Here is a 26738-nt window from a genome sequence, read left to right as displayed (position 1 = left end):
TGGGAGCAAGGAAGAATGAAGAAAATTAAGATACAAGGGAAAGATTAGTCCACAGGACTAATGGACCATATCTACCACGGCCTCTACTAGACTGAGTCTAGTAAAACTAGATGATGCCTGGCCACCACCACGGACTGCTCTGACAAGAATCACAATAGAGGGTCCCGGACAGAGCTGGAGAAAAAATGTAGAACAAAACTCTTAACTCATAAAGACCAGACTTGCTGACAGAGACTGTAGAAACCCTGAGAGTGTGGCCCCTGGATACCCTTTCAGCTCAGTAATGAGGTCACTCCTGAGGTTCACCCTTCAGCCAAAGATTGAACAGACCCATGGAACAAAACAAGACTAAAGGGGTGCACCAGCCCTGGGGAAGGGACTGGAAGGCAGGAGGGAACAGGAAAGCTGGTAATTGGGAGCCCAGGGTTGAGAAGGAAGAGTGTTGACATGTCATGGGGTTTTTAATCAATGTCATAGAACAATGTGTGTACTATTTGATGAGAAACCAGTTTGTTTTGTAAACCTTCATCTAAAGTACAATAAAAAAAAAAAAAAGAAGAGTTGTTTTGAAAGGAAAGATAGAGTAAAACAATATGTAAAGATCCCAAGTTTCAGAATCTCAAGAAACTAGGAACATGGGAGCAAAGCCAAAGATTGGAGAATATGACTAGGGTTCGGAAAGCCGGGGAGGCCAGAAAAGGACTGCAAAACTCTTTCTTCCATTCTTTTTGTTCGTATTAGTGACATATTCTTCTCAATATTTCAACTGAATCCCATCTGAAACGTACTTCAGCAAATATCAGAATTAACCACACTGGTGTGTGTTACATGTCAGTAACTACCAGGGAGCCAAGGTGTTTATGAGCTACGCATCTGGGTGGGTTAGTAAGCAGAGTTAATGTGTGATGCAGACTGGGTAGAAGATAAGTGACAGCTGTCACCTGGTTTTGGTGTTGGGATACAAGGGTTGTGGGTTCTCTGGAAACGTGGAATGCCACAGCCAGCTAAAGGGGTCATCTTTACTCAACTGCAGCTAACCATTGACAAGAAGGACTATAGGCTCAGTGTTGCCATATTTGTTGAATTTGCAAGAGAACCCAGGAACCTGTATCTTTATGCATAGGAACCTAATTTTACATTTTGACAATTAATTCAAATTTGAAACACTGCATGCACCAACATATATGGACCAAGCAAAACTCAGTGGCAGATCAGATTTGGCCAATGGGCCGCCACTTTACAACTTCTGGTCTAGGCCATGTTAGATCTGTGACAAAAGCAACTAAAAACCTCTGACTGAAAAAAAAGCAAGAAAAACCTCTGACTGCTTCCTATGACCTGCAGAATAGGCATTGTGGTAGACAAGCAGTCTGTCACTCAGGTAGGCTTGAGTCGGAGTTTACTTACTTTTTTTTTTTTTTGCAAATTCAACTTTTTACAGGTGTATAACTTATTGACAGCAATTGCATTAATCAGCTATGCAATCCTAACCCTAACCAATGAGATTTTTCAGTCACCGTAAACTGAAACTCAGTACTCCATAAGCAAGAAGCACCCCTTCGCCCTTCTTTTTGCCCCGGTAGCCACTAATAAACTTTAGTCTGTATACATTTGCCTGTTCTTGTTTTTTTATATAAGTGAGGCCATATAATGTTTGTCATTTTGTGATTGACTTATTTCACTCAGCATAATGTCTTCAAGCTCCATCTGTATTGTAGCATGTATCAGGATGTCATTTACTGGTTGAGTAGTATTCCATTGTATGTATGTATACATTTTGTTTATCCATTCATCTGTTGATGGGCATCTAGGTTGTTTCTACCTTTTGGCTATTGTGGATAGTGCCACAATGAACACTGCTGTACAAGTATCTGTTTGAGTCTCTGCTTTCAAGTCTTTTGGGTATATACGTAGGAGTGGAATTGCTGGGTCGTATGATAGTTCTATTTTTAGGTTTTTGAGGAACCATCACACTGCTTTCCACAGCAGCTATACCATTTTGCATTCCCACCAGCAGTGGATAAGGGTTCCAATTTCCCCCACATCCTCACCAACATTTGTTATTTTCAGTTTTTTTAGCCATCCTAGTGGGGGTGAAGTAATATCTCATTGTGATTTTGATTCACATTTCTCTGAAGGCTAATCTTGCTGAGTATCTTTTCATGTGTCTTCTTACCACTTTTCAATGTCCTCTTTGGTGAAATGTCTGTGCAAGTCCTTTGTCCATTTTATGATTGGGTTATTTGTTTTTTTGTTGTTAAGTTGTCGAAGTTTTATATGTATTTTGGTTGTTAGATTCTTATTGGATATATGGTTTTTGAAGATATTCTCCCAGTTGGTAGCTTGTCTTTTCACTTTTTTAGGTAAAGTCTTTTGATGAACAAAAGTTTTTTATTTTTATGAGGTCCCATGTGTTTATTTTGTCTTTTACCATTTGTGCTTTTGTTATTTTATCAGATAACCCATTGTTAGAAGCTAGGCCTAACAACGTTGCCTCTGCATTTTCTTTTAAGAATTTTATGGTTCTAGTTTACACATTTTGTTCCTTAGTGAATTTTGAATTTGTTTTTGTGTACGGTGTGAGGCATGGATCCTGTTTCATTTTTCTGCATATGGAAATCCAATTTTCCCAACACCATTCTTTGAAGAGACTCTTCTTTCCCCATTGAACGGACTTAGCACCCTTGTCAGGAATCAGTTGACCATAGATGTGTGGGATTATTTCTGGACTCTCAAGCCTATCCCATTGGTCCATGTGTCTGTTATACCAGTACTAGGTTGTTTTGACTACTGCAGCTGTGTAGTATGTTTTAAAATTAGGAAGTGTGAGTCCTCCTACTTTGTTCTTCTCCTTCAACATTGCTGTAGCTATTCAGGGCCTCTTGCCATTCCACATAAAGTTGAGGATTGGTTTTTCCATTTCTGTAAAGAATGCTATTGAAATTTTGGTTGGGGAAATCTATTTACTATTGATGTGACCTCAAACAAGTAACTCAACGCTTTTGAGCCTCAGCATCCTCATCACAAAATGGGGATTATACATGCCTTGATGTGATGCACTGAGATGGACACAACATCATTTCTCTGCCATTCATGCCAGAATGCATGACTGAGTCCAGTTACTAGGGGACATCAGACAAAATCAAATCAAAAGAGATCCTACAAAGATCCCTGGGCAGTGCACATGGTTTGCGTTTGACTACTAACTGAAAGGTCAACAGTTTGAACCCACGTGGCAGTGGTGCAGAAGAAAGGCCTGGCAATCTACTTCCATAAGATTACAGACATTGAGGGGGAAAAAGAGTGAGTCTACAAAATAACTGGTTTGTCAAAGACACGGAAGATAAAAAAAGACTGAGGAACTGTTTCAGATTAAAGGAGACAAAAGAAACATAGCAACTAAATGCAAAATGTGATACTAGACTAGATTTTATATGTAGCTCCAAAGGACATTGTTCGAACAATTAGTAAAATTTGGAAAAGGCCTGTAGATTAGATAATAGGATTGGGTCAGTGTTAGCTTTCATAATTTTGATAATTGTACTGTTATGTAAGAAAACATCTTTGTTCCTAAGAAATCACACCAGAGTATTTAGGGGTTAAGGGACATTGCGACTGCAGCTTACTCTCACATGATTCGGGAGACTTAGAGACTGATCAAGGAAATGGGGCAGAATGTCAATGTAAATAATAATTGGTCAAGTGGGATGTACAGGAACTATTTCTACTATCCTTGCAATTTTCCATAAATCTGAAATTATAGCAAAACAAACTGTTACAAAATAGAATAAAATGAAAATAATATCACCTCATAGGGTCACTGTGAAATGTTGAGGTTACAAAATGCCAGGCACATTGTTGTGTGATGTTGAGTTGATGCCAACTCATGGCAACCCTATAAGACAGAGTAGAACTGCCCCATAGGGTTTCCAAGGAGTGGCTGGTGGATCTGAACTACCAACCTTTTAGTTAGTAGCTTGAGCTCTTAAACACTGTGCCACCAGGGCCACCAGGCACATTAGACCCTCCATAAGTGTTAGCTTCTCCCCTTTACATTCTTTCTCCAACCTTCCCTTCTCACCTCATTCTCCTGTGCCTCAGACTGCTAGATCACATCAAACCACTCTTGAGTCCCAGGAGACGCCATGCACTGCCACTGTGCCTTTGCAGTTGTGTTTCCTCTGCATGGAATTCCCTTTCTCCATCTGTCCCTGCAGACTTCTCTTTACTCTTCAAGGCGCAGCTCAGATATTACCTTCTTGTAAAGCCCTTCTCCCTTGAGCAAGTAAATTCCATTATTCCTCCTCTAGGTTCTGAAGAGTCTGAACACAACTTTGCTACAATATTTATTCTATTGTATTACAGTGTTGTTTTGTATGTACAAGAGTTCAGCTCCTTGAGGGCAGGGATCATGTAACACTTATCTTAATCCCTATCCCTTCCTCAAGTACAGTGCCTGGTACATAAAAAGAAAAGAGAAGAAAAAGAATACATGTTGCCATTGAGTTGATTCTGACTCATAGCGATCCTATAGAACAGAGAACTGCCCCATAGGGTTTCCAAGGAGCAGTTCCTGGATTTGAACTGCTGACCTTTTGTTTAGCAACTGAGCTCTTAACCACTGCGCCACCAGGGCTCCCATACATAGAGGTTGCTAAAATAAACGTTTATCAATGTGAGTTAAGTGTTTCTAGACAACAGTAGACAATTGCTGCTTCTCTTATAGGTGAGTGTTCTTTTGAGTTTCCCAGGGATATAATCTTTGAGAAAAATGGATGCTAGCTTAGGTTTTTAATTCAAAACCTGGTCTGTCTGGTGGGAAGTCTAGGTATCTTTTGTTGTGAACTCTTGTATTTAATGAAATGTTGTTAGTTGCCTTCGAGCTGATCGCGACTCACAGCCACCCCATGCGTGTAGAGCAGAGCTCCTCCATAGGGTTTTCAAGGCTGTGATCTTTTGAAAACAGATTGCCTGGCCTGTCTTCCCAGGGTCCTCTGAATGGGTTCAAACTACCAATCTTTTGGCTAATAGTCAAGTGCTTAGTAGTTTGTGCCTCCCAGAGACTCCTATTTAATGAAATATACGTATCTAATTATAATATCACTCTAAGTAATGTCTTCAATTTTGGGCTCTGGAATAATAATCATTTATTACCTTCCCCATGATGGTTTCTAAAAGGTGGATGCTAGAGATGATAGACAAACATCACACTGCATTTTTAATGAAATTTTACTGTACTGTAGTCTTTATATTGCTTTGTCTTTAAGTGTATATATATATATCCTTATTTTCAGTTCTCTAGTTTTGCACACATAAATGGCCAGAAGAGTTTGACAAGCACGGAGATCATGAGAATTCAAAGAGACACAGATTTTCTCAAGTAAGTATTGCATTCTCTTTACTATTTCTTAAATCCTCCTAAGACCAATTGTGGTCAAAGGGAATGTAAGGTTGGAACATGGTGATGGTGTTTGCCTATTCCCAACTTTAAAAAAGAAAATTAAATTTGCATAGCTTTCTAAGGTACAATTGACATACAATAAGCTGCAAGTATTTGAAGAGTACAATTGACATATATGTATATATATATATATATATATAAAACCATGAAATCAAGGAAATGAACAAATCCATCACCAAAAGTTTCCTACATTATTGTTGTCATTAGTTGCGGTTGAGTCGATTCCAACTCATGGCGACCCCATGTGTTAAAGAGAAAGGCTTTTTTGGCTGCAATCTTAACAGAAGCAGACAGCAGGCCTTTTCTTCTGAGATATTGCTGTGTGTGTTCAAACCAGCAACTTTTAGCTAAGCAATACCAAAAAAGAAAAAAAACAAACCTGTTGCCACGGAGTCCATTCCAGAGTAGAACTGCCCCATAGGGTTTCCAAGGAGTGGCCGGTGGATTCGAGCTGCCAATCTTTTGGTTGGCAGCTGAGTGCTTAACCACTGTGCCACCAGAGCTCCCTTAGCTTAGCAGTCCAGTGCAAATCATTTGCACCACCTAGAGACCTTAATCATTTAAAAAACAAAACACCTCCTTCTGATAATGATGGAGTAAAACTGTGCTGAACCCTTTTGTAAAACCTCCCTATGTCCCCCCCATCTCCAGGCAATTATTAATTGGCTTCTTGTCACTGGAGGTTAGTTTGCATTTGATTCCATATATAAATTTAGTATGTACCTTTTTACCAGGCTCGTTCACTCAGCACAATTATTTTGAGATTAATCCGTGTTGTTGCATGTATCAAACAATTATTTCTCTTTGTTTCTGAGTAGTGTTCCAGTTTATCTACCTGTTCATCTATGGCTGGAGATTTGGTTTCCAGTTTTTGGCTCTTAAAGATAAAGCTCTGCGGTGAACATTTGTGTACAAGTTGCTGCATGAACATAAGTTTTCGTTTCCGTGGGGTAAATGCCTGGGAGTGGAATGGCTGGTTATATGGCAGGTATATGTTTAACTTTTTAAAAAACTGCCAGACTGCTCTCCAGAGTATTTGTACCATTTTAGATTCTCACCAGGAGTATATATGAATTCTACTTCCTCTCCCTCCTCGCCAGCATTTTTGGTTTTGGCCATTTTAGTGAGATTATAGTGATTTCTCATTGTGGTTTTAGTTTGTATTTCCTTAGCGATTAATGATGTTGAGCATCTTTTAATTTGCCCATTTACCGACCATACATTTCCTTTGGTAAGGTGCCTGTTCAGACTTTTCGCCCTTTTTACAAATTAGATTATATATCTTTGCATTACAGAATAGTGCAGTCAGAAGTATGTTTTGCAAATATTTTCTCCCAGTCTCTGGTTTTCATTTTCTTAACAGTATTTTTTAAAGAGCTGAAGTTTTTCATTTTATTGAAGTCCAATTTATTTATTTTTCTTTTATGCTTCATGCTTATTTTGTCATATTAAAGAAATCTTTTCCAAACCTAAGATAGCTAAGATTTTCTCCCGTGTTTTCTTCTAGAAACTTTACAGTTTTATCTCTTACATTTATGTCTGTGATCTATTTTTAATTAATTTTTATATATGGTGTAAAGGGAAGGTTGCAGTTCATATTTTCACATGTGGCTATCCAATTATTCCAGCACCATTTGTTAAAAAGATTATCCTTTCCCCATTGATTAGGTTTGGAATATTTGAAAATCAATGCACAATAATTGTCTGGGTCTATTTCTGGACTTCATCTTTTTTTCCATTTATATTTGTCTGGTCACTACCACATTGCCTTGATTACTGTAGCTTTATATGTCTTTAAAATAAGTATTACAAATCCTCCAACTTCGTTGCTCTTTTAAAAGATATCCTGGCTGTTCCAGGTTCTTTACATTTTCAAATAGATTTTAATTATCAACTTGTCAGTTTTTATGAAAAATCTGCTGGAGTTTTGTTTGGGATTACATTGACTCTATAAATCAATTTAGGGAGAATTGACATATTAACAACATTGAATCATTACAATTTATGGAAATGGTATATCTCACCATTTAGTTAGGTCTTCTTTAATTCTTTCAGCAATGTTGCATAGAGACTTTATACATCTTTTGTCAAACTTATTATTTCATGTTTTTTTTTTTTTCCTTAAGTGGTATTTTTTTTTTAATTTCAATTTCTGGTTATTTCTTGCTAGAATATAAAATACAATTGATATTTGTGTAGAGGCCTTGTATCCTGAAGGAACCCTGGTGGCGCAGCAGTTAAGTGCTCAGCTGCTAACCAAAAGTTCAACAGTTCAAGCTTACCAACCTTTCCACAAGGGAGAAAGATGTGGCAGTCTGCTTCCATAAAGATTTACAGCCTTGGAAACCCTATGGGGAAGTTCTCCTCTTTACTGTAGGGTCACTATGAGTCGGAATGGACTCCACAGCAACGAGTTATGGCTTCTATCCTGAAACCTTGCTAAACTCATGTATTCTATTCGCTTTGTTTTGTAGATTCCTTAGGATTTCCTGTAGAGGTGATCAGGTCACCTTCAAATAAAGACAGCTGTTTTATTCCTTCCTTCCAATATAGATTCATTTTCTTTCTTTTTCTTGACATGTTGCACTGACCAGAACCTCTAGTACTATTTTGAATACAAGCGGTGAGAGTGGCCATCCTGGCCTTATTCCTGATCCTGGGAGAAAGCAGTCCATATTTCAACATTAAATATGATATTAGCTGTAGGTGTTTTGTCAATAACCTTTATCAGGTTGAGGAAATTTTCTCCAATTCCAGTATGCTAAGAACATTCTTTAAAAATCAGGAATAGATGTTGGGTATTGTCCAAATCATTTTCTCAATCTATCAAGATTTTTATATAGTTTTTCATTTTCAGCTCAGATGGTGAATTATAGTGATTGATTTTCCGATATTAAACCAACCTTGCGTTCCTGAGATAAATCCCACCTGAAGTATTATCTATTTTATATATTCTTGCATTTGATTTGCTAAAATGTTAAGAATTTTTTGTATGTATATGTGTGAGAGATGTTTGTAGTTTTCTTGTCTTGTAATGTCTTTGTCTGATTTTAGTATCAGAATAACTGGCTTCATTGAATGAGTTGGGAAATATTCTCTCTTCCCCAATTTTCCGAGAGTTTGTGTAGAATTAATATTATTTTTTCCTTACATGTTTGGTTTGTTTACCAGTGAAATCATTGAGGTCTTGAGTTTTCCTTCAGGGAAGATTTTTGACTACATATTCAATTTCTTTTATAGATATAAGTCTATTCAGGCTTATATATTTATTTTTGAGTGAACTTGGAGTTTCATTTGCTCTTCTTTTTCTAGTTTATTTAGTGTGGAGAGTGACATAATTGATTTGAAGCTTTTCTTATTTTCTAATACAGGTATTTGGAGCTATACATTTCCCCCAGTACTGCTTTAGCTGCAGCCTCCAAATTTTGATGTTGTGTTTTCATTTTCACTCGGCTAAAAATAGTTCATCACTGATTTTTTGGCCTATGCATTATTTAAAAGTGTTCTGTTAAATTTCCAAATACTTAGGGAATTTCTGTGTATCCTTTTGGTATTTATTTCAAATTTAATTTCTTTTTTGTCAGAGGGCATGTATTGTATGACTTGATGGTAAATGCTCCACGTGCACTTTAAAAGAATGTGTGTTCTCCTGAGGTGAGTGTTCTTTAAATGCCAATTAGGTTGACTGACAGCCCTATTCAAGTGTTCTCTGTCTTTATTGATCTTCTGTGTATTGTATAAGTGATGCTGAAATTGATGACTATAGCGATGAATTCTTTATCCTTGCATTTCTATCATCTCTTGCTTCATATAATCTGAAGCTCTGATATTAAATGCATAACGCTTTTGGATTCTTAAGTCCTCGTGCTGACTTGACCCCTTTATCATTATGAGACAACTTTCTTTAACCCTGGTAATAGTTTTTGCTCAGAAATTTACTTTGTCTGGTATTAATGTAGCCACTCCTGCTTTCTTTTCTTTTTTAAAAAATACTTTTCATCGTGGTAAATACATAAGTAACAAAACATTTTACATTTCAGCAATCTTCACATGTACAGTTAGGTTACATTGATGGTCGTGTCCACTCTGCTCTCTTTGGGTTAGTGTTTGCATGGCAGATCTTTTTTCATCCTTTTCCTTTTAACCTGTTTGTGTATTTAACGTTGGTTTCTTTTAAGCAGCATGTAATTAGGTCTTTTTAAAATAATTCCTGACAATGTCTGCATTTTAATTGAGCTTTTTAGAGTAGTTATGTTTATGTGATTATTTATGTTTGATTTTAAGTCAACTATCATGCTATTTTTATTTATCTTATCTATTCTTTGTTGCCCTTTCTTTTTTCTGCCTTCTTTGGATTAATGGGGTATGTTTTATGATTCCATTTTACCTTCTTTGTTGATTTATAAGCTATAATTTATTTTAAGTGGTTGCTTTACAGTATATAGTATACATCCTTAACTTATCACAGTTTACCTCGAGGTAATATTATATCATTTCATGTATAGTATAAGACCCTTATGATAGTATGCTTCTGATAACTGAAAAACAACAGCCTTTGTACTATTGTTGTTCTGTTTTTACTTCTACACATATTAGGAACCTCACAAAACATTATTACTTTTACTTTAAACAATCATTTTTAAAAATTGTAGTTAAAATATACACAACATAAAATTTGCCTTTTTAACCGATTTCAAGTGTACGATCCATTGGTATTAATCACACTTACAGTGTAGTGAAACCTTCACCACTATTTGTTCCTAAAACTTTTTTCCAAACAGAAACTCTGTACCCATTAAGTAATAACACCCCATCTCCTTCCCGCAGCCCATGGTAACTACATATCAGCCTCTGTCTGTATGCGTTTGTCTCTTCTAGATATTTTATACGAATGGGATCATACAATGTTTGTCCTTTTGCATCTGGCTTATTGCGCTTAGCATAAGTTTTCAAGATTCATCCATGTCATTGCATGAATTAGAACTCCATTCCTTTTTATGGCAGAATAATGTTCCAATATATGTATACATGTATATATACATGTACACCACATTTTGTTTAGCCACTCACCTGTTGATGGACGCTTGGGTAGTTTCCACTTTTCGGCTGTTGAGAATAATGCTGCTCAGAACACTGGTGTACAAGGTACCTGCTTAAGTCCCTGCTCTTCTGGGGTATGTACTCAGGAGTGAAGTTGCTGGATCAATATGGTGTTATGGATTGAATTTTGTCCCCCTAAAATGCGTATCAACTTGGTTAGTCCATGGTTCCCAGCATCGTGTGGTTGTCCACCATTTTGTGATCTGACATGATTATCCTGTGTGTTGTAAATCCTAACCTCTATGATGTTAATGAAGCAGGATTAGAGGCAGTTATGTTAATGAGGCAGGACACAATCTACGGGATTAGGCTGTGTCTTGAGTCAGTCTCTTCCATGATATAAAAGAGAGAATTGATTAGAGAGGAGAGGGACCTTCTACTACCAAGAAAGAAGAGCTAGGAGCAGAGCGTGTCCTTTGGACCTGGGATTCCTGTGCTGAGAAACTCCTAGACGCAGAGGAAGACTGATGACTAGGACCTTTCCCCAGACCCGACAGAGAGAAAGCCTTTCCCTGGAACTGGTATCGTGAATTTGGACTGCTAACCTTCTAGACTATGAGAGAATAAATTTCTGTTTGCTAAAGTCATCCACTTGTGATATTTCTGTTATAGCAGCGCTAGATAACGAAGACATATGGTAATTCTATGCTTAACTGTTTCAGGACCCAATCGATTGTTTTTTTCAAGATTTTTTAATTAAGAAAATCCAACTTTTATATTTACCCACATATTTACTATTTCTGATGCTCTCCATTACTTTTTGTAGATCCAGGTTTCTATCTGGTATTTTCCTTCTGCCTGAAGAACTTCTTTTAACATTTTTTTTTTTTTTTGGTAGTGCAGATCTGCTAGTAAGGAATTATTTGGGCTTTTGTATGTCCAATAAAGTTTTTACTTTCCCTTCATTTTGCTGGGTATAGAATTCTAGGGTTTGTTTTTTTTTTTTTTCCATTACTTTAGAGATGATCTTCCAGTGTATTCTGGTTTGTATGGTTTCTGTTGAGAGTGTACTGTCGTTCTTATCTTTGTTTTTTGTGCATAATGTATCTTTTTGTCTGTGGCTACTTTTTTTTTTTTAATAATTTTTATTGTGCTCTAAGTGTAAGTTTACGAATCAAGTCAGCCTCTCACACAAAAACCCATATACACCTTGCTACACACTCCCAATTACCCTCCCCCTAATGAGACAGCCCGCTCTCTCCCTCCACTCTCTCTTTTTGTGTCCTTTTCACCAGCTTCTAACCCCCTCAACCCTCTCATCTCCCCTCCAGGCAGGAGATGCCAACATAGTCTCAAGTGTCCACCTGATCCAAGAAGCTCACTCCTCACCAACATCCCTCTCCAACCCATTGTCCAGTCCAATCCATGTCTGAAGAGTTGGCTTCAGGAATGGTTCCTGTCCTGGGCCAACAGAAGGTCTGGGGGCCATGACCACTGGAGTCCTTCCAGTCTCAGTCAGACCATTAAGTCTGGTCTTATGAGAATTTGGGGTCTGCATCCCACTGCTCTCCTGCTCCCTCAGGGGTTCTCTGTTGTGTTCCCTGTCAGGGCAGTCATCGGTTGTGGCCAGGCACCATCTAGTTCTTCTGGTCTCAGGATGATGTAGTCGCTGGTTATGTGGCCCTTTCTGTCTCTTGGGCTCGTAATCACCTTATGTCCTTGGTGTTCTTCATTCTCCTTTGATCCAAGTGGGTTGAGACCAATTGATGCATCTTAGATGGCTGCTTGCTAGCGTTTAAGACCCCAGAAGTGTGGCTACTTTTTAAGATTAAAATTCTATCTTTACTAACTAAGACTGTAGATAAGTGGTAACTTTGGTAAAGGGTAAGACAGTACACAATACTGGGGAAGTCAGCACAACTTGACCAAGGCAAAGTCAGAAAAGCTTCATAGACACATCCAAACTCCCTGAGAGACTGAGTTACTGGGCTGAGGGCTGGGGACCATGGTCTTGGGAAACATCTAGCTCAATTGGCATAACATGGGTTATAAAGAAAATGTTCTACATCCGACTGTGGTGATTAACACCTGGGGTCTTTTAAGAGTGACCATCTAAGACACTCTACTGATCTCACCCCATCTAGAGCAAAGGAGAGTGAAGAAAATGGGACACAAGGGAAGGATTAGTCCAAAGGACTAATGGACCACAACTATCACAGCCTCCACCAGACTGAGTTAAGCACAACTAGATGGTGCCCGGCTACCACCACCACCTGCTCTGACAGGGATCACAATAGAGGGTCCCGGACAGAGCTGGAGAGAAACGTAGAACAAAATTTAAATTCACTAAAAAAAAAAAAAAAAAAAAACAGACTTACTAGACTAACAGAGACTGGAGAAACCTTGAGAGTATGGCCCCCAGACACCCTTTTAACTCAGTACTGAAGTCACTCCTGAAGTTCACCCTTCAGCCAAAGATTAGACAGGCATATAAAACAAACAGTAATACATGTTGTTCAACCATGTATACAAGACTAAATGAGCACACCAGCTCAGAGGCAAGGACGAGAGGGCAGGAGGTGACAGGAAAGCTAGATGAATGGAAATGGGGAACCCAAGATTGAAAAGGGGACAGCGTTGACATGTCACAGGGTTGGTAACCAATGTCACAAAATAATGTATATATTAATTGTTTAATGAGAAACTAATTTGCTCTGTAAACCTTCACCTAAAGCACTATTAAAAAAAAAAAAAAGATTTTATCTTTATTCCTAAACCCCCTGCCGTTGAGTCGATTCCGACTCATAGCAACCCTGAGGGACAGAGTAGGGCTGCCCCGTAGAGTTTCCAAGGAATGCCTGGTGGATTCAAATTGCCGACCTCTTGGTTAGCAGCTGTAGCACTTAACTACTACGCCACCAGGGTTTCCATCTTTACCCCTAGGAATCCTAATAGTGCTCAGCTGCTAACTGAAAGGTCGGTGGTTCAAATCTACCAGTGGCTCCATGGAATAGAAGACCTAGTGATCTGCTCCTGTAAAGATTTCTGCCTAGGAAACCCTATGGGAAAGTTCTATTTTGTCCTATAGGATTGCTACGAGTTGGAATCAGCTAGACAGCATACAACAACACTTAAGCCCTCTTGTGTTACTTTATTACTGGTTTTAGGCAATTTGCTTATGATATGCCATGGCGTAGTTTTCTTTATATTTTTTGTGCTTGGAGTTCATTGAGCTTTTTGCATCTGTGGGCTCATAATTTTGACCAAATTTGGAAATTTTTTGTTCATTATTTTTTCTTCAAATATTTTTCTGTTCCCCTTTCTTTGTCCTCTTCCTTAGGAACTCCAATTAGATGTATAGAAGGCTGCTTTAAGTTTTCCCACAGCGTACTGATACTCTGATCATTTTTTTTTTTTCAGTCTCTTTTCTCTGTTTCATTTTGAGGGGTTTCTATTGTTATGCTTCAGGTTCACTCATCTGTCATTCTGCCATGTCTCATCAGTTGTTAATCCCATACAGTGTATTTTTTAAAAAATTTTTATTGTGCTTTAAGTGAAAGTTTACAAATCAAGTCAGTCTCTCATACAAAAATTTATATACACCTTGCTAATAAAAAATTAGTTGCTCTCCCCCAATGAGACAGCATACTCCTTCTCTCTAATCTTATATTTCTGTGTCCATTCATCCAGCTTCTGCCCACCTCTGCCCTCTCATGTCTCCTCCAGACAGGAGCTGACCACATAGTCTCATGTGTCTACTTGAACCAAGAAGCTCACTCCTCACCAGTATCATTTTCTATCTTATAGTCCAGTCCAATCCCTGTCTGGAGAGTTGGCTTTGGGAGTGGCTCAGTCTTGGGCTAACAGAAGGTCTGGGAACCATAACCTCCGGGGACATTAAGTCTGGTCTTTTTATGAGAATTTGAGGTCTGCATCCCACTGCTCTCCTGGTTCTTCAGGGATTCTCTGTTGTGTTCCCTGTCAAGGCAGTCATCAGTTGTAGCCAGGCACCATCTAGTTCTGGTCTTAGGCTGATGTAGTGTCTGATTTATATGGCCATTTCTCTCTCTTGGGTCACAATTACCATGTGTCTGTGGTGTTCTTCATTCTCCTTTGCTCCAGGTGGGCTGAGACCGACTGATGCATCTTAAATGGCTGCTTGCTAGCGTTTAAGACCCCAGATGCCACTCTCCAAAGTGGGATGCAGAGTGTTTTCTTAATAGATATTATTATGCCAATTGACCTAGATGTCCCCTGAAACCATGGTCCCTAAGCCCCCATGCCTGCTACCCTGGCCTTGGAAGCGTTTGGTTTATTCAGGAAACTTCTTTGCTTTTGGCTTAGTCCAGTTGTGCTGACCTCTCCTGTATTGTGTTGTCTTTCCCTTCACCTAAACTAGTTCTTGTCTACTATCTAATTAATGAATACCCCTCTGCCTCCTTCCCTCCCCACTCTTGTAACCGTCAAAGAATATTTTCTTGTCTGTTTAAACTATTTCTTGAATTCTTATATTAGTGGTCTCATACAATATTTTTCCTTTTGGAACTGACTAATTTCACTCAGCATAATGCCTTCCAGATTCCTCCATGTTATGAAATGTTTCACCGATTCATCATTGTTCTTAATCGATGTGTAGTATTCCATTGTGTGAATGTACCATAATTTATTTATCCATTTATTCATTGATGGACACTTTGGTTGCTTCCATCTTTTTGCTATTGTAAACAGTGCTCCATGCAGTATATTTTTCATCTCAGACATGGTTTTTTTTTTTTTTAATGTGTACAACTTCAATTTTTTTTTTTTTTTTTTTATATCCTTCATGCCTCTCCTTAACATGCTCATACTTTACTTTGCCTTCTTGAAGGTATGGAATATAGTTATAACTGTTAATATCCTTGTCTACTAATTCTTTTACCTTTGACATTTTTGGTTCTGTTTTTACTGATGGATTTTTCTTCTCATTATGGGTTGTAATTTTCTGTTCCTTTGCTTGCCTGGTAAGTTTTGATTGGATGCCAGACACTGGGAATTTTACCTAGGTAGGTCTTGTGTACTTTCCTATTCCTGCAACGATATGTGAGGTTTGTTTGGAATGCACTTAAGTTACTTGGAAACAGTTTGATTCTTTCAAGGTTGCTTTTATGCTTTGTTAGATGGGTGTCTTGGTTATCTGGTGCCACTATAACAGAAATGCCACAAAGTGGTTGGCTTTAACAAAGTGAAATTATTCTTTCACAGTCTAGGAGGCTAGAAGTCTGAATTCAGGGTACCAGCTCCAGGGGAAGACTTTCTTTCTCTGTCGGCTCTGGGGAAGGGTCCTTGTCATCAATCTTCCCTGGCCGAGGAGGTTCTCAGCACAGGGACCCCAGGTCCAAAGGATGCGTCATTTTCCTGGTTCTTGTTTCTTGGTGGTATGAGGTGCCCCTGTCTCTCTGCTCAATTCCCTTTTATATCTCAAAAGAGATTGACTTAAGACACAACTTAATGTTGTAGATTGAGTCCCGCCTCATTAACATCATAAAGGTAGGATATACAACAATAGGAAAATCATATCAGATAACAAAATGGTGGACAGTCACACAATACTGGGAATCATGGACTAACCAAGTTGACACACAAATTTCAGGGGGACACAATTAATCCATAACAGTGGAACCAAGGCAGCATATTTACTGGGAAAAAAAGTGCCCTTCTGACTATACCCATTGCCCTTGTCTTTCCACTTTGGCTCATGCGAACATAAACTTCCCAGCTCTAAGTGAGCTTTGGGGTCGTTTCCTTTGTTCCCGTTTGGTGATTGCTTTCTGGCCTTGAGTAGTTTTTTCACACACGTGCACTGATCAGTACCCGGTTCAGACAGGAGGGTGACCCTCTGCAGATTTCTGATGCTCTTTTTGTAGCCCTACTCTGGTATTCTTTCCTGAAAAAAATCTATCTGCTTCGACCTCCTTGGATTCCCAGCTCTGTGTCCTCAACTCAGAGCTCCTCATCTCTGTACCCCAAAACTTCTCACAATAAGCAGCATGACTATCTGACTCATGTTGGCTGTTTCCTCTTTCTCGTGATTCACTGTCCTGCGCTGCCTTCGTTCAGTGTCCGAAAGCTGTTTTTAAAATATTTTTGTGGTTCTTGCTTTTGTTGTTGTTTCAGGTGGGAGAGTAAATCTGGTCCCTTTTACTCATCTTACCTGGAAGGAGAAATCCCTCAGGCTGCTTAGAACTTCCCCAACGTTCTTGCTTCAAGCCACTTTCCCTACTGTTTTCCATGGGTTGAATTCCATCTATCCCTTTTACCTTCCAGCAAACTCTTTATTCATACTTTAATGCCTAGCTTATGCCATGTCTTTTCTGAAGTTTCTCTATCCTTTACCATCCTTTTGGTATTCATAGTATATTTTAACACCTGTCTTAATATTTATCATGGTGTTTTGCAACATGTTTTCCATGGTTATGGTCCCACCAATCTGAGCTATCCCAGAGAAGGTATTAAATCTCTTTTCATCCTCTGCTTTCCTCAGAGCTGACTGACACTTAGATCCACAGGGGTTTGTTGAACGAATGGAAAAATAAGAACAATGAGATAGGTTATTCCTTGGACTGTTGAGCAACACTTCATGAGCTTTGGGAGTAGAAAGGAAGAGTCTGTTTTTGCCCTGGTGGGTCCAGGAAGGAGGCATGCTGAAACCTTGGTAATATGGTCTGGTGAAGAAGGACAGAATGGGATAAAGAGTATGGGAAGTGAACTCAACTATGAAGGCTGGTGGTGGTTGGGAGGCCATGGTGGAGACTGGTATAGGCAACCACACAATCCAGTGCACGGTATCCAAACATAATAGGAGCTGAGGAGCAGTTCAAATAGCTAAATCACAGAATAAGGGGCCCGACCTGCCTAGAAAAGCACAGGTTAAAAAAAAAAAAACCACAATGTTATTTACAGGAAAACCAATCGAGGAATCCATTCACATTGGCTGATAGTCAGAACTCAGATAAGCAGCTGGAGGCTAAATGATTGGGCTCCAACTACCTATGAAAGGGGGCCAGATATTCCTGGGCAAAGACAAAAGCACAGATTGAGTGACATCAAGCCTCCAGAGTGTCAGACAAAATGATCTGCCACTCATACTGGGTTCTACTGTCAGGCAGAAAGTTAGAAAAGTGCAGTGTATAAATTGCTGGAATTCTCAGGGTGCATCCTCACACATACCAAATCTAATGTGATAGGATGAGCCAGACCCCCCCTAAGACATGGGGTCAGGGTTACTGATAACTTCCTGCTCCAGTCAGGAAGTGGGATGGGCCCATACTACAGGTGATGGGCAACATGATTCCAGCTGTGAGGCTGTTCAGTAATAAAATGACCTAGAGAAGCATTTCCTGCCTTAAACTAGTTCCATAGCCTTTGTGAGTGGACTGCCTTTTGTTTTGTTTTTTAAAATGTTTGAACACTTTTAGGTTCTCACTAGTCTTTGTAATGTGGACCCATTAGAACATGGCCAATCAGGAATCTGTTTTGTTGTAGGTGTGCCCACTGCCTGGCCCCTCGTCCATCTGACCCTTTTGCTCGCTTCTGTCAAGAATGTGGCTCTCCTGTCCCGCCCATATCTGGCTGCCGTCTCCCACCTCCGGAAGGAGCTCAGGTGAGCAGCAGGATCCTTACGACATCTTTCAATGGTTTATCTGATCTTTATTTGCAGCAGTAGCACAGTGTCTTGTTGTTGTTGTTGTTGTTGTTGTTGTTGTTGTTGTTGTTGTTGTTGTTAGGTGCCATCAAATCGGTTCTGACTCATAGTGACCCTGTGTATAACAGAACCAAACACTGCCTGGTCCTGCGCCATCCTGACAGTCATTGTTATGCTTAAGCCCATTGTTGCAGCCACTGTGTCAGTCCCTCTCATTGAGGGTCTTCCTCTTCTTTACTGACCCTCTACTTTACCAAGCATGATGTCCTTCTCCAGGGACTGCTCCCTCCTGACAACATGTCCAAAGTATGTGAGACATAGTTTCATCATCCTTGCCTCTAAGGAGCATTCTGGCTGTAGTTCTTCCGAGACAGATTTGTTTATTCTTTTGGCAGTCCATGGTATATTCAGTGTTCCTCTGCAACATCACAATTCAAAGTTCTTCTTTGGTCTTCTTTATTCATCACCCAGCTTTCACATGCATAGGAAGCGATTGAAAAGACCCTGGCTTGGGTCAGGCGCATCTTAGTCCTCAAGGTGACATCTTTGCTATTCAACACTTTAAAGAGATCTTTTGCAGCAGATTTGCCCAATGCAACGCATCTTTTGATTTCTTGACTGCTGCTTCCGCGGGTGTTAATTGTGGATCCGAGCAAAATGAGATCCTTGACAATTTCAGCCTTTTCCCCATTTATCATGATGTTGCTTGTTGGGCCAGTCGTGAGGATTTTTGTTTTCTTTATGTTGAGGTGTCATCCAGCACAGTGTCTGGCACATGCAAAACACAAATACTGGTAGATTAATTTCTTCTGATCCAGATTCCAACTTAGGAATGGAAAAATGTATTTGCAGTGCCATTTTTTTTGTATAGCCTTGCAGAAGCATGGACTCAGAAAAAAGGTTGAAATCTTCTTGTTTTAATGAGGCATGCATGCATGGGTAAATATTTCCTACTCATTTCCTACCCATTTGATATTTCTGTTCATAACTCTGTGGAGCAGTTCTACTCTGTCCTGTAGGGTCGCTATGAGTCTGAATCAACTTGATGGCAATGGGTTTGGTTTTTTGGTTTTGGTTCATAACCAAGGTATAGTAAGGAGATACATTCTAGAAATAAATGGAGAGAAGTACTAATTACAGTCTATATATCCATAAGATACATTATTATGTGCAAAGAAGCTGTTTGTATAAACTATAGATTGATCGGTATATCTATTAAGAAGCTTTGGCTGAATAAGTGTAGGTAATAATTGATATCGCCCTACCACGAATATTATAACTTAGAAAATGCATTTGGCTTGCTGAAACTCAAAACTTTCACCAAAACATGTTCATTTTTTATGCACTTGACATTTTTGGGTTTTTTGGATTGGGGTTTATGAAAATGAAATAAAAGGATCTGTGATATTGATTGAAAAATGACTGTCTTTAAAAAGATAATCACTAAGGAAAAAATCACTAATTCAATGAGTTCAAAGTCCAGAGTTTTAGAATTGATTTATACTGTCAAACAAGCGGTCAGATATTATACTAAATAGATGTTTTTTTATCTTCCTCCAATGTGTTGCTCAAGATTGGCATAGAAGTTAATTTTGTTGACTTCTATGATATCCTTTGATCTCCTTGAAGAAGATACTACAGAAAATATGAGTGGGTCTCATTAGTTTGACTTTTCCCTGCTTATTTTCATTGATGTAATGTCAAAGTTAAGGTGGCTGGATGGCGCAAACAGTTAAGTATGCAGTTACTAGCAAAAGGTTGGCAGCTCGAACCCACCCAGAGGTGCCTTGGAAGACAGGCTTGGTAGTCTGGTTCCAAAAGATCACAGCCTTGAAAACCCTGTGGAGCAGTTCTACTCTGCACACATCCATGAGCCAGAATCAACCCAATGGCAACTAACAATAACAATGTCAAAGTTATTTTCCAATGCCTGGAAAAAGATTTTTAGAACTTACGTTGTTTTTACAGGAAGAAAATGTTGTTGTAGATTATAAATATTTAAAATGATGAGCTTTGAAATATCTCTATTGCCCCCATAATTACGTTTATTTATGTTAGTGTAACATGCTATGATATATAAACAGCTTTTTAATTTGAACTAACAACCATTTACTGAGTTCTTGCTATGTCCTGCTCTCAGCTGAGCCACTGGGATTCAGAGGGGTATGATCCTACTCCTAGACCCAAGACACTCAAGATCTTAGTAGGAAGATACGGAGGTGTGCCTCTCAGCTCCAAATCTACCCTTTATTGCCCTGCCTGGGGCAGGACCCTTTAAACATTTCTCATTGGGCAGCTGACTTGATGTTGTTTTTATCAGTAGAGGTACACTACTGCTGGAGAAACACTGAATGAGCAATGGGCTTCTCGCCTTCCTCTCCTTTTGCTCCTGGGTGCTCAGCTAATCTGGAGGACACCCAGTTGCGCTGAACCCCAGTAAATTTTAGTGGCATTTCCAGGGATAACTTCTCAGTGAGTTCTACTGGTACCCCAGCCAGCTTCCCAGATGGTTTCTTAGACACCTGAATGAGTGTCTTCCTAGCAAGTTTCAGCAACATTCCCGCAGGTAGCTTTCGTTCTTCCAGCACCCCAGAGGGAGATTTCCTGACAAGTTTCACTGGACCCTAGGAGCCCTGATGGTGCAGCGGTTAAGCACTTCGCTGCTAACTGATAGGTCATCAGTTCAAACCCACCAACTGCTCTGTAGGAGAAAGGTGTGACACTCTACTCCATAAGGATTTACAGCCTTGGAAACCCTATGGGGCAGTTATGCTCTGTCCTATAGGGTCGCTATGAGTTGGAATCGACTTGACAGCCACAGGTTTGGTTTTATTTTTCTGGTTTATTGGACCTCATTGGGCAAATGTTTTGCTTGCTGCCCTGGGCTGTGTCACCTCAGTGAACTGCTCCACCAACCAGTGATCCTCTTATTTGGTATTCCTGCATTCTTTAGAATCTGCATTACCCTTAAGTTGTTAATGCCCTGTTCATAGTCAATAATTATTTATATTAAACTTCTCCTGTTCAAATTACTATGTGATTTTTGTCTACTGATCAGAATCTGACAGGTAGAGGACTGGTATCAGGAGTGGTCCTAGGAAATAGATAGGATTTTGAAAGCAGTTTGGTCTTGCCCTTTGATCGAGAGCAGCGCTGAGTCTTTGCCAGTGGGAAATGGGATACTAGTAATCCAGGGCATGAAGTAGCATCCCAGTTAATCAAGCTATCACCTATGAATGATTGTGATGAGGTGGCAACAGAAGCAAGTGTGTTGGGAGACCAAGTAGCTGCTGCACTTGACGGTTTGGCACTAATGATGGCTGTGGTGTGGGAAGTGTTTTCTTGGGTACACTGGAGCATTTTCATAAAGAAAATGACAATCTCAGGACCTTTATTCATGGTCTGAGAGTCAGACAGCTTCCATAAGAACCCAAAAAGAGTCTGTTTTTTGTAGCTCCAGGGTTGTATTACTGAAAGCAGACACAAAATTTAATTGTGTATGTTAAGGATTTATAGTATCAGCTGAATTTACCTTATCACCAAATTTCTTATGTGAAAATTAGAGCGTTATTGTGAGAAGATCCTGACACTTGGAATGGAGATATCTGGCTGGACCCAGATGAAACTGACAATCTTGACCCTTTAAGTCATTTGAGACTCCTTTGCCGGTGGAAGTAGCTTGCCCTCCTGTCTGAGAACCCTAGTCTTCTTTTTCTTGAGTTCTCTGTGATAACCTCCCCTGGGGCAGATGCCTTGAAAGGGGTGCTCATTCTCCTCAAGATCCGCCATTACCATCCCCGAGCATAACTAGGATTCAGCCCCAGCATGCTCTAGGTGTACGCTATGGTCCAGGAGGAAATAGCTTACGTACCAAAAGAAGAGGAAGATTTTGCTAATATATATTTTAACCGAGGAGTAGATTTTAACCAAAGAGGGCAGAATATAATACTAAATGGAGCCAAATTCACTGATACATGTGTACCTTCTGGAGATTCTGGATTGAATATGTTAGCTAATGTAGCAGAAAGTGGCTGTAACAGGTTACTTGGTTGGTTGACTAAAATCTGGACTGAATAGTGGCCTATGTTTAATGATATTCAGATACCAGAGCTTCCCTGCATCACATGGAGGAGGGAGTCCAAAGGCTTAGGAAGGTGGGACTGTTAGAGTAGACTTAATGCTTATCCTGCACTGCCAGTCCCTAACTACATTCCACAAGAAGGCCCATAAGACACTTCCTTTACTAAGACAATGAGGAATAAATTAGTGAGGGGAGCGCCTACACCCTTTGAAAGCTCTGTGGCTGCTTTCCTTTGTAGGCCAGAAATAGGGAATGCCGTCATTGAGGTGGGCTCCCTGATTTCTGTGGGGTTGATGAGAGTAGCAGATGTCAAGTGCCAGCACTTAACTGCCAAAGACATGGTGGATGCATCTACCCTAAAGGGCACCAGTGACGTATGGGTGACCAGAATCTGATCGTGGTGTTCCTAGGAACTAAATAGATGGGCAGCCTACTAGAGTATTGCTCCATCTATATAAACACAAAACAAAACAGTAGGTCTTGTAGCCAGAAACATGACTTGAGTCACCATAGTGGAGCATCGCAGTTTCTCACCAAGTTTCCAGACCTAAGTCAATTCACAGAGCCCGTTAATTAAATGGGAGATTGGGTCTCCTTGAGGAAGGACCTGCAGCATTGCAAGTACATATGATAAATTGTCCTTTAAGCCTTTCCCAAAGGAACTTATAGCCATTACTAGAGTGACTGTGCGTTGGGGGAAAAGAAATGCCCAAACTTCGAGGGGATTACTAGACACTTATTCTGAATTGACTGCAGTTCTTGGTGACTCAAAATGCCACCAGTAAAATTTGGGGCTTATGGTGGTCAAGTGATAGTCTCACCAGAAGTCTAACTCATAGTTTTTGCTTCATGTATTTGGGGGGTATGTTGTTAGGTTTGTATGCATTTATAATTTCTATATCTTCTTGGGATTATTCCCTTTTATCATTACAAAATGCCACACTTTGACTCTAGTAATATTTCTTAAAGTCCATTTTCTATGATATTTACATAGCCACTGCAGCTTTCTTATGGTCACTGTTTGCATTGTGTATCTTTTTCACTGCCTTTGCTTTCAACCGGAAACCCTGGTGGCGTAGTGGTTAAGTGGTATGGCTGCTAACCAAAGGGTCGGCAGTTCAAATCTGCCAGGCGCTCCTTGGAAACTTTATGGGGCAGTTTTACTCTGTCTTATAGGGTCACTATGAGCTGGAATCAACTCGACAGCACTGGGTTTGGTTTTTTTTGTTGCTTTCAACCTAGTTATATCATGGAATATAAAGTTTGTCTCTAGTAGACAGTGTATTTTTATCCAATCTGACAATCTCTGCCTTTTGAGTATGTCCTTTCATCTATTTACGCTTACTGCCATTATTGATAGGGCTGTTAGTATGGTAAACATGCCATTTTGCTATTTGTTTTCTATTTGTCTCAGGTCTTTTTTGTGCTTCTTTTCCTACTTTACGTGATTTCTTTGTGTTAAATACAGAATTTTTAATGTGCCGTTTCAGTTCCTCTGTTATTAGTTATTAGTGTGGTAGTTTCTCCAGGGCAGGAGAGGCTTTGTGACTGCTGATGTGCAGGGCTTATGTACACAATAAATTTTTTTTTTTTTTTTACTGTTTTTTAAAAGTTACTTTGTAAATGTTGCTCTAGGGATTGCATGCACCTTAATTTATCACAGTCTATTTCAGAACAATTTAATTTAATTGGAAACTTTTCTCCAGTATATCTCCTTTCGTCCCCATTTCTTCATCTTTTACGTAAGATATATTGTAGATATTATATCTATGTATGTCATAAACTTTATCATTTAAAGAAATTAGGAGAAAAAATATTTAAAGCATTGTTTGTGTTTACCCACATATTTACTACATCTGGTCTCTTCATTTCTTCCTGTGAACTCAAGTTATCATCTGATGTCATTTCCTTTCAGCCTTGAAGGACTTCTTTAATATTTCTTGTAGGGAAGGTCTGCAAGCAGTTTCTCTCTTTGTTTATCTGAGAATGTGTTTATTTACCTTCATTTTTAAAGGGTTATTTTGCTGGTTATAGAATTCTTGTTTGGTTATAGAATTCTATTTCAACCTTTTGAGTATGCTATTCTGGCGTTTTCTAGCCTCCATTGTTTTTGATAAAAAAAGGCAATCAAATTCTTGTCCCCGTGTATGTGTGAGTAGTTTTCCTCCTGTTACTTTCAATATTTTCTCTTTGTCTTTGATATTCAGCAGTTTGACAGTAATGTGTCTAAGTGTGAATCTCTTTGTGTTTATCTTTCTTGGGGTTGGCTGAGTTTATTGAATCTGTAGATTAATGTTTTACATCAAATGTGGGGAGTTTCCAGCCTTTATTTCTTCAAATTCTTTTCTTCCCTTTTATCCCGTCTTCTGTGATATCTACTAAATATATGTTGGTAGGCATGGTTTGTCTCATAGGCCTTTTATGGTCTGTTTACTTTCAATCTTTTTTCTCTCTGTTCGTCAGATTGGAATTTCTGTTGAATTATAGTCAAGTTTACTGATTCTTCTGTCATCTCCAATCTGCTGTTGAACCCCTCTGGCAAATTTTTTATTACAGTTTTTGTTTGTTTTTTACTTTTCAACTCCGGAGTTTCAATTTGGCTCTTAAATTTTTTTTTTTTTTTTTTAATTTCTACCTCTTTCCTGAGATTATGTAATATGGAGTCACACGAGTCAGAATCGACTCCACAGCCACAACCAAAACCACACATATTTGTTGGATCTTTGTCATCATACTTTCCTTTAAGTTTTTAAGCATGGTTTCTTTTAGTTTTCTGAACATTTTTATTATAATAGCTGCCTTGAAGTCTTTATATGCTAAATCCAACATCTGGGGATACTCAGAGACAATTTCTATTGACTGTTTCTCCCCTCCCAAATACAGATCACACTTTCTTGTTTTTTGTATGTCTTCTTATTTTTTCTTGAATACTGGACATATTCAATGATATATTTTAGCAACTCTGGATTCTGACTTTTTCTTTTGAACGTTGTTCTGTTTTGTTGTTTGCTTGGATGTCTGTCTCTCCTGCAACGTTTTGGCCACTGATGTCAGCTTTTTCTTTTTTCTTTCTTGTTTTTATTTTTAGGCCCAGGGTCACCTGTGCCCAAACAGGACCACAGTCTCAAGCTAGTGGAAGCACTGGTCCTCCGTGTTTTTTTTTTTTTTAATTTAATAGGCTTTATTTTTAGAGCAGTTTTAGGTTTATAGAAAAATTGTGCAGAAAGTACAGAGTTCTCACTCCCTGCTCCCTGCATATTGTTTCTCCTGTTAACATTTGGTACTGAGATCATCACTTTAACTAACAAGGGTCCAAATCAAGTGAGCCTGTACATCAGCAGTCACAGACTGCTGGTTTCACAGCCTGCCCTGTCCTGGAGGAACTACCTGCTGATAAAGTTAGGGGAGGATGGGAGCAGCCCAGGCAAGAACCAGAGACTAAGTGTTCTTATCTGAAATTTAGTAGTTTGTAGAAACTTTTCAATTTGTTGTATGTCTTTGGCTAACTTTTAGGATACTGAAATGGTTGTTTTTTGACAGTTTTATCCAATTTTTAAATTGTTTTCTGGGGAGAGGATTTGTTGACCTCCTTACTCCATCATGCTGAAATATGTTTTTACTCTTAATAGGAATAAAATAATAATGCCAGTAATTATTTTAAAGGTTATTTTATAAAAGTAAATTAAATCTTACATTCTAAGATCTACTTATATCTTCAGTTTTTGCATCTGAAGACAAACCTGACCTCTTCCTTTGTGCAGATGGGCTTATGTGTGGAATGTGGAAGCATGGTACCCATGAACACTTCCATCTGTGTGGTGTGTGATGCCCCCCTCACTCTGCAGCTGCAGCCACAGGCCAGTCTCCATTTGAAGGTAAACAAATGCAATTTCTCTCTCACCCACCCTCCCTCCCTCTCCTTCTCTCTCTCGTCCTTTCCTTTCTTCCTTTTTTCTGTACTGAAATTTAGCTCCATGTTCCTGACTTGAACGGTTACACTTACCATTCCCCCATCTTTTTTTTTTTAATTTAATAGACTTTATTTTTAGAGCAGTTTTAGGTCTATAGAAAAATTGAGCAGAAAGTAGAGTTCTCACTCCTTCCTCCCTGCATATTGTTTCTCCTATTAACATTTGGTACATTTGTTAAAATTGCTGAACCAGTATTGATATGTTATTATTAAATGGAGTCCATGGTTCACATTAGAATTCATTTTTTGTGTTGTACAGGCTTATGGGTTTTAAAAATGCTTAATGTCATGTGTCCCTGACTATAGTATCACACAGAATATTTTCATTGCCCTAAAACTGCCCTAGACTCCACCAGTTCCTTCCTCCCCCTGAGCCCCTAGCAACCACTGATCTATAGGGTTTCCATGAGTTGGAATTGACTGACAACTTCACGGCAACCAATAGCAACAACATAGTTTTGCCTTTTCTAGAATGTAGTTGAAATTGCATAGTATCTAGCCTTTT

The 26738-nt window shown here is 39.1% G+C and overlaps 1 protein-coding gene across 3 annotated transcripts in view; it reads left to right on the top strand.

Annotated features, from left to right (window-relative positions):
• DZANK1 (double zinc ribbon and ankyrin repeat domains 1) overlaps positions 1–26738 on the top strand; it is a 117476-nt gene that overhangs the window by 22804 nt on the left and 67934 nt on the right. For all 3 annotated transcript variants that reach the window (XM_049869997.1, XM_049869995.1, XM_049869996.1), the window contains 3 exons: positions 5295–5380; positions 18023–18140; positions 26025–26138. In XM_049869997.1, the coding sequence (XP_049725954.1) occupies positions 5295–5380; positions 18023–18140; positions 26025–26138 (318 nt within the window). The remainder of the gene's footprint in view (positions 1–5294; positions 5381–18022; positions 18141–26024; positions 26139–26738) is intronic.

This window comes from Elephas maximus, chromosome 25, assembly GCF_024166365.1.
Source record: "Elephas maximus indicus isolate mEleMax1 chromosome 25, mEleMax1 primary haplotype, whole genome shotgun sequence".
Lineage (NCBI taxonomy): Eukaryota > Metazoa > Chordata > Mammalia > Proboscidea > Elephantidae > Elephas > Elephas maximus.
The sequence above is the reverse complement of the archived record's forward strand: the minus strand, read 5'-3'. Positions and strand labels throughout refer to the sequence as shown.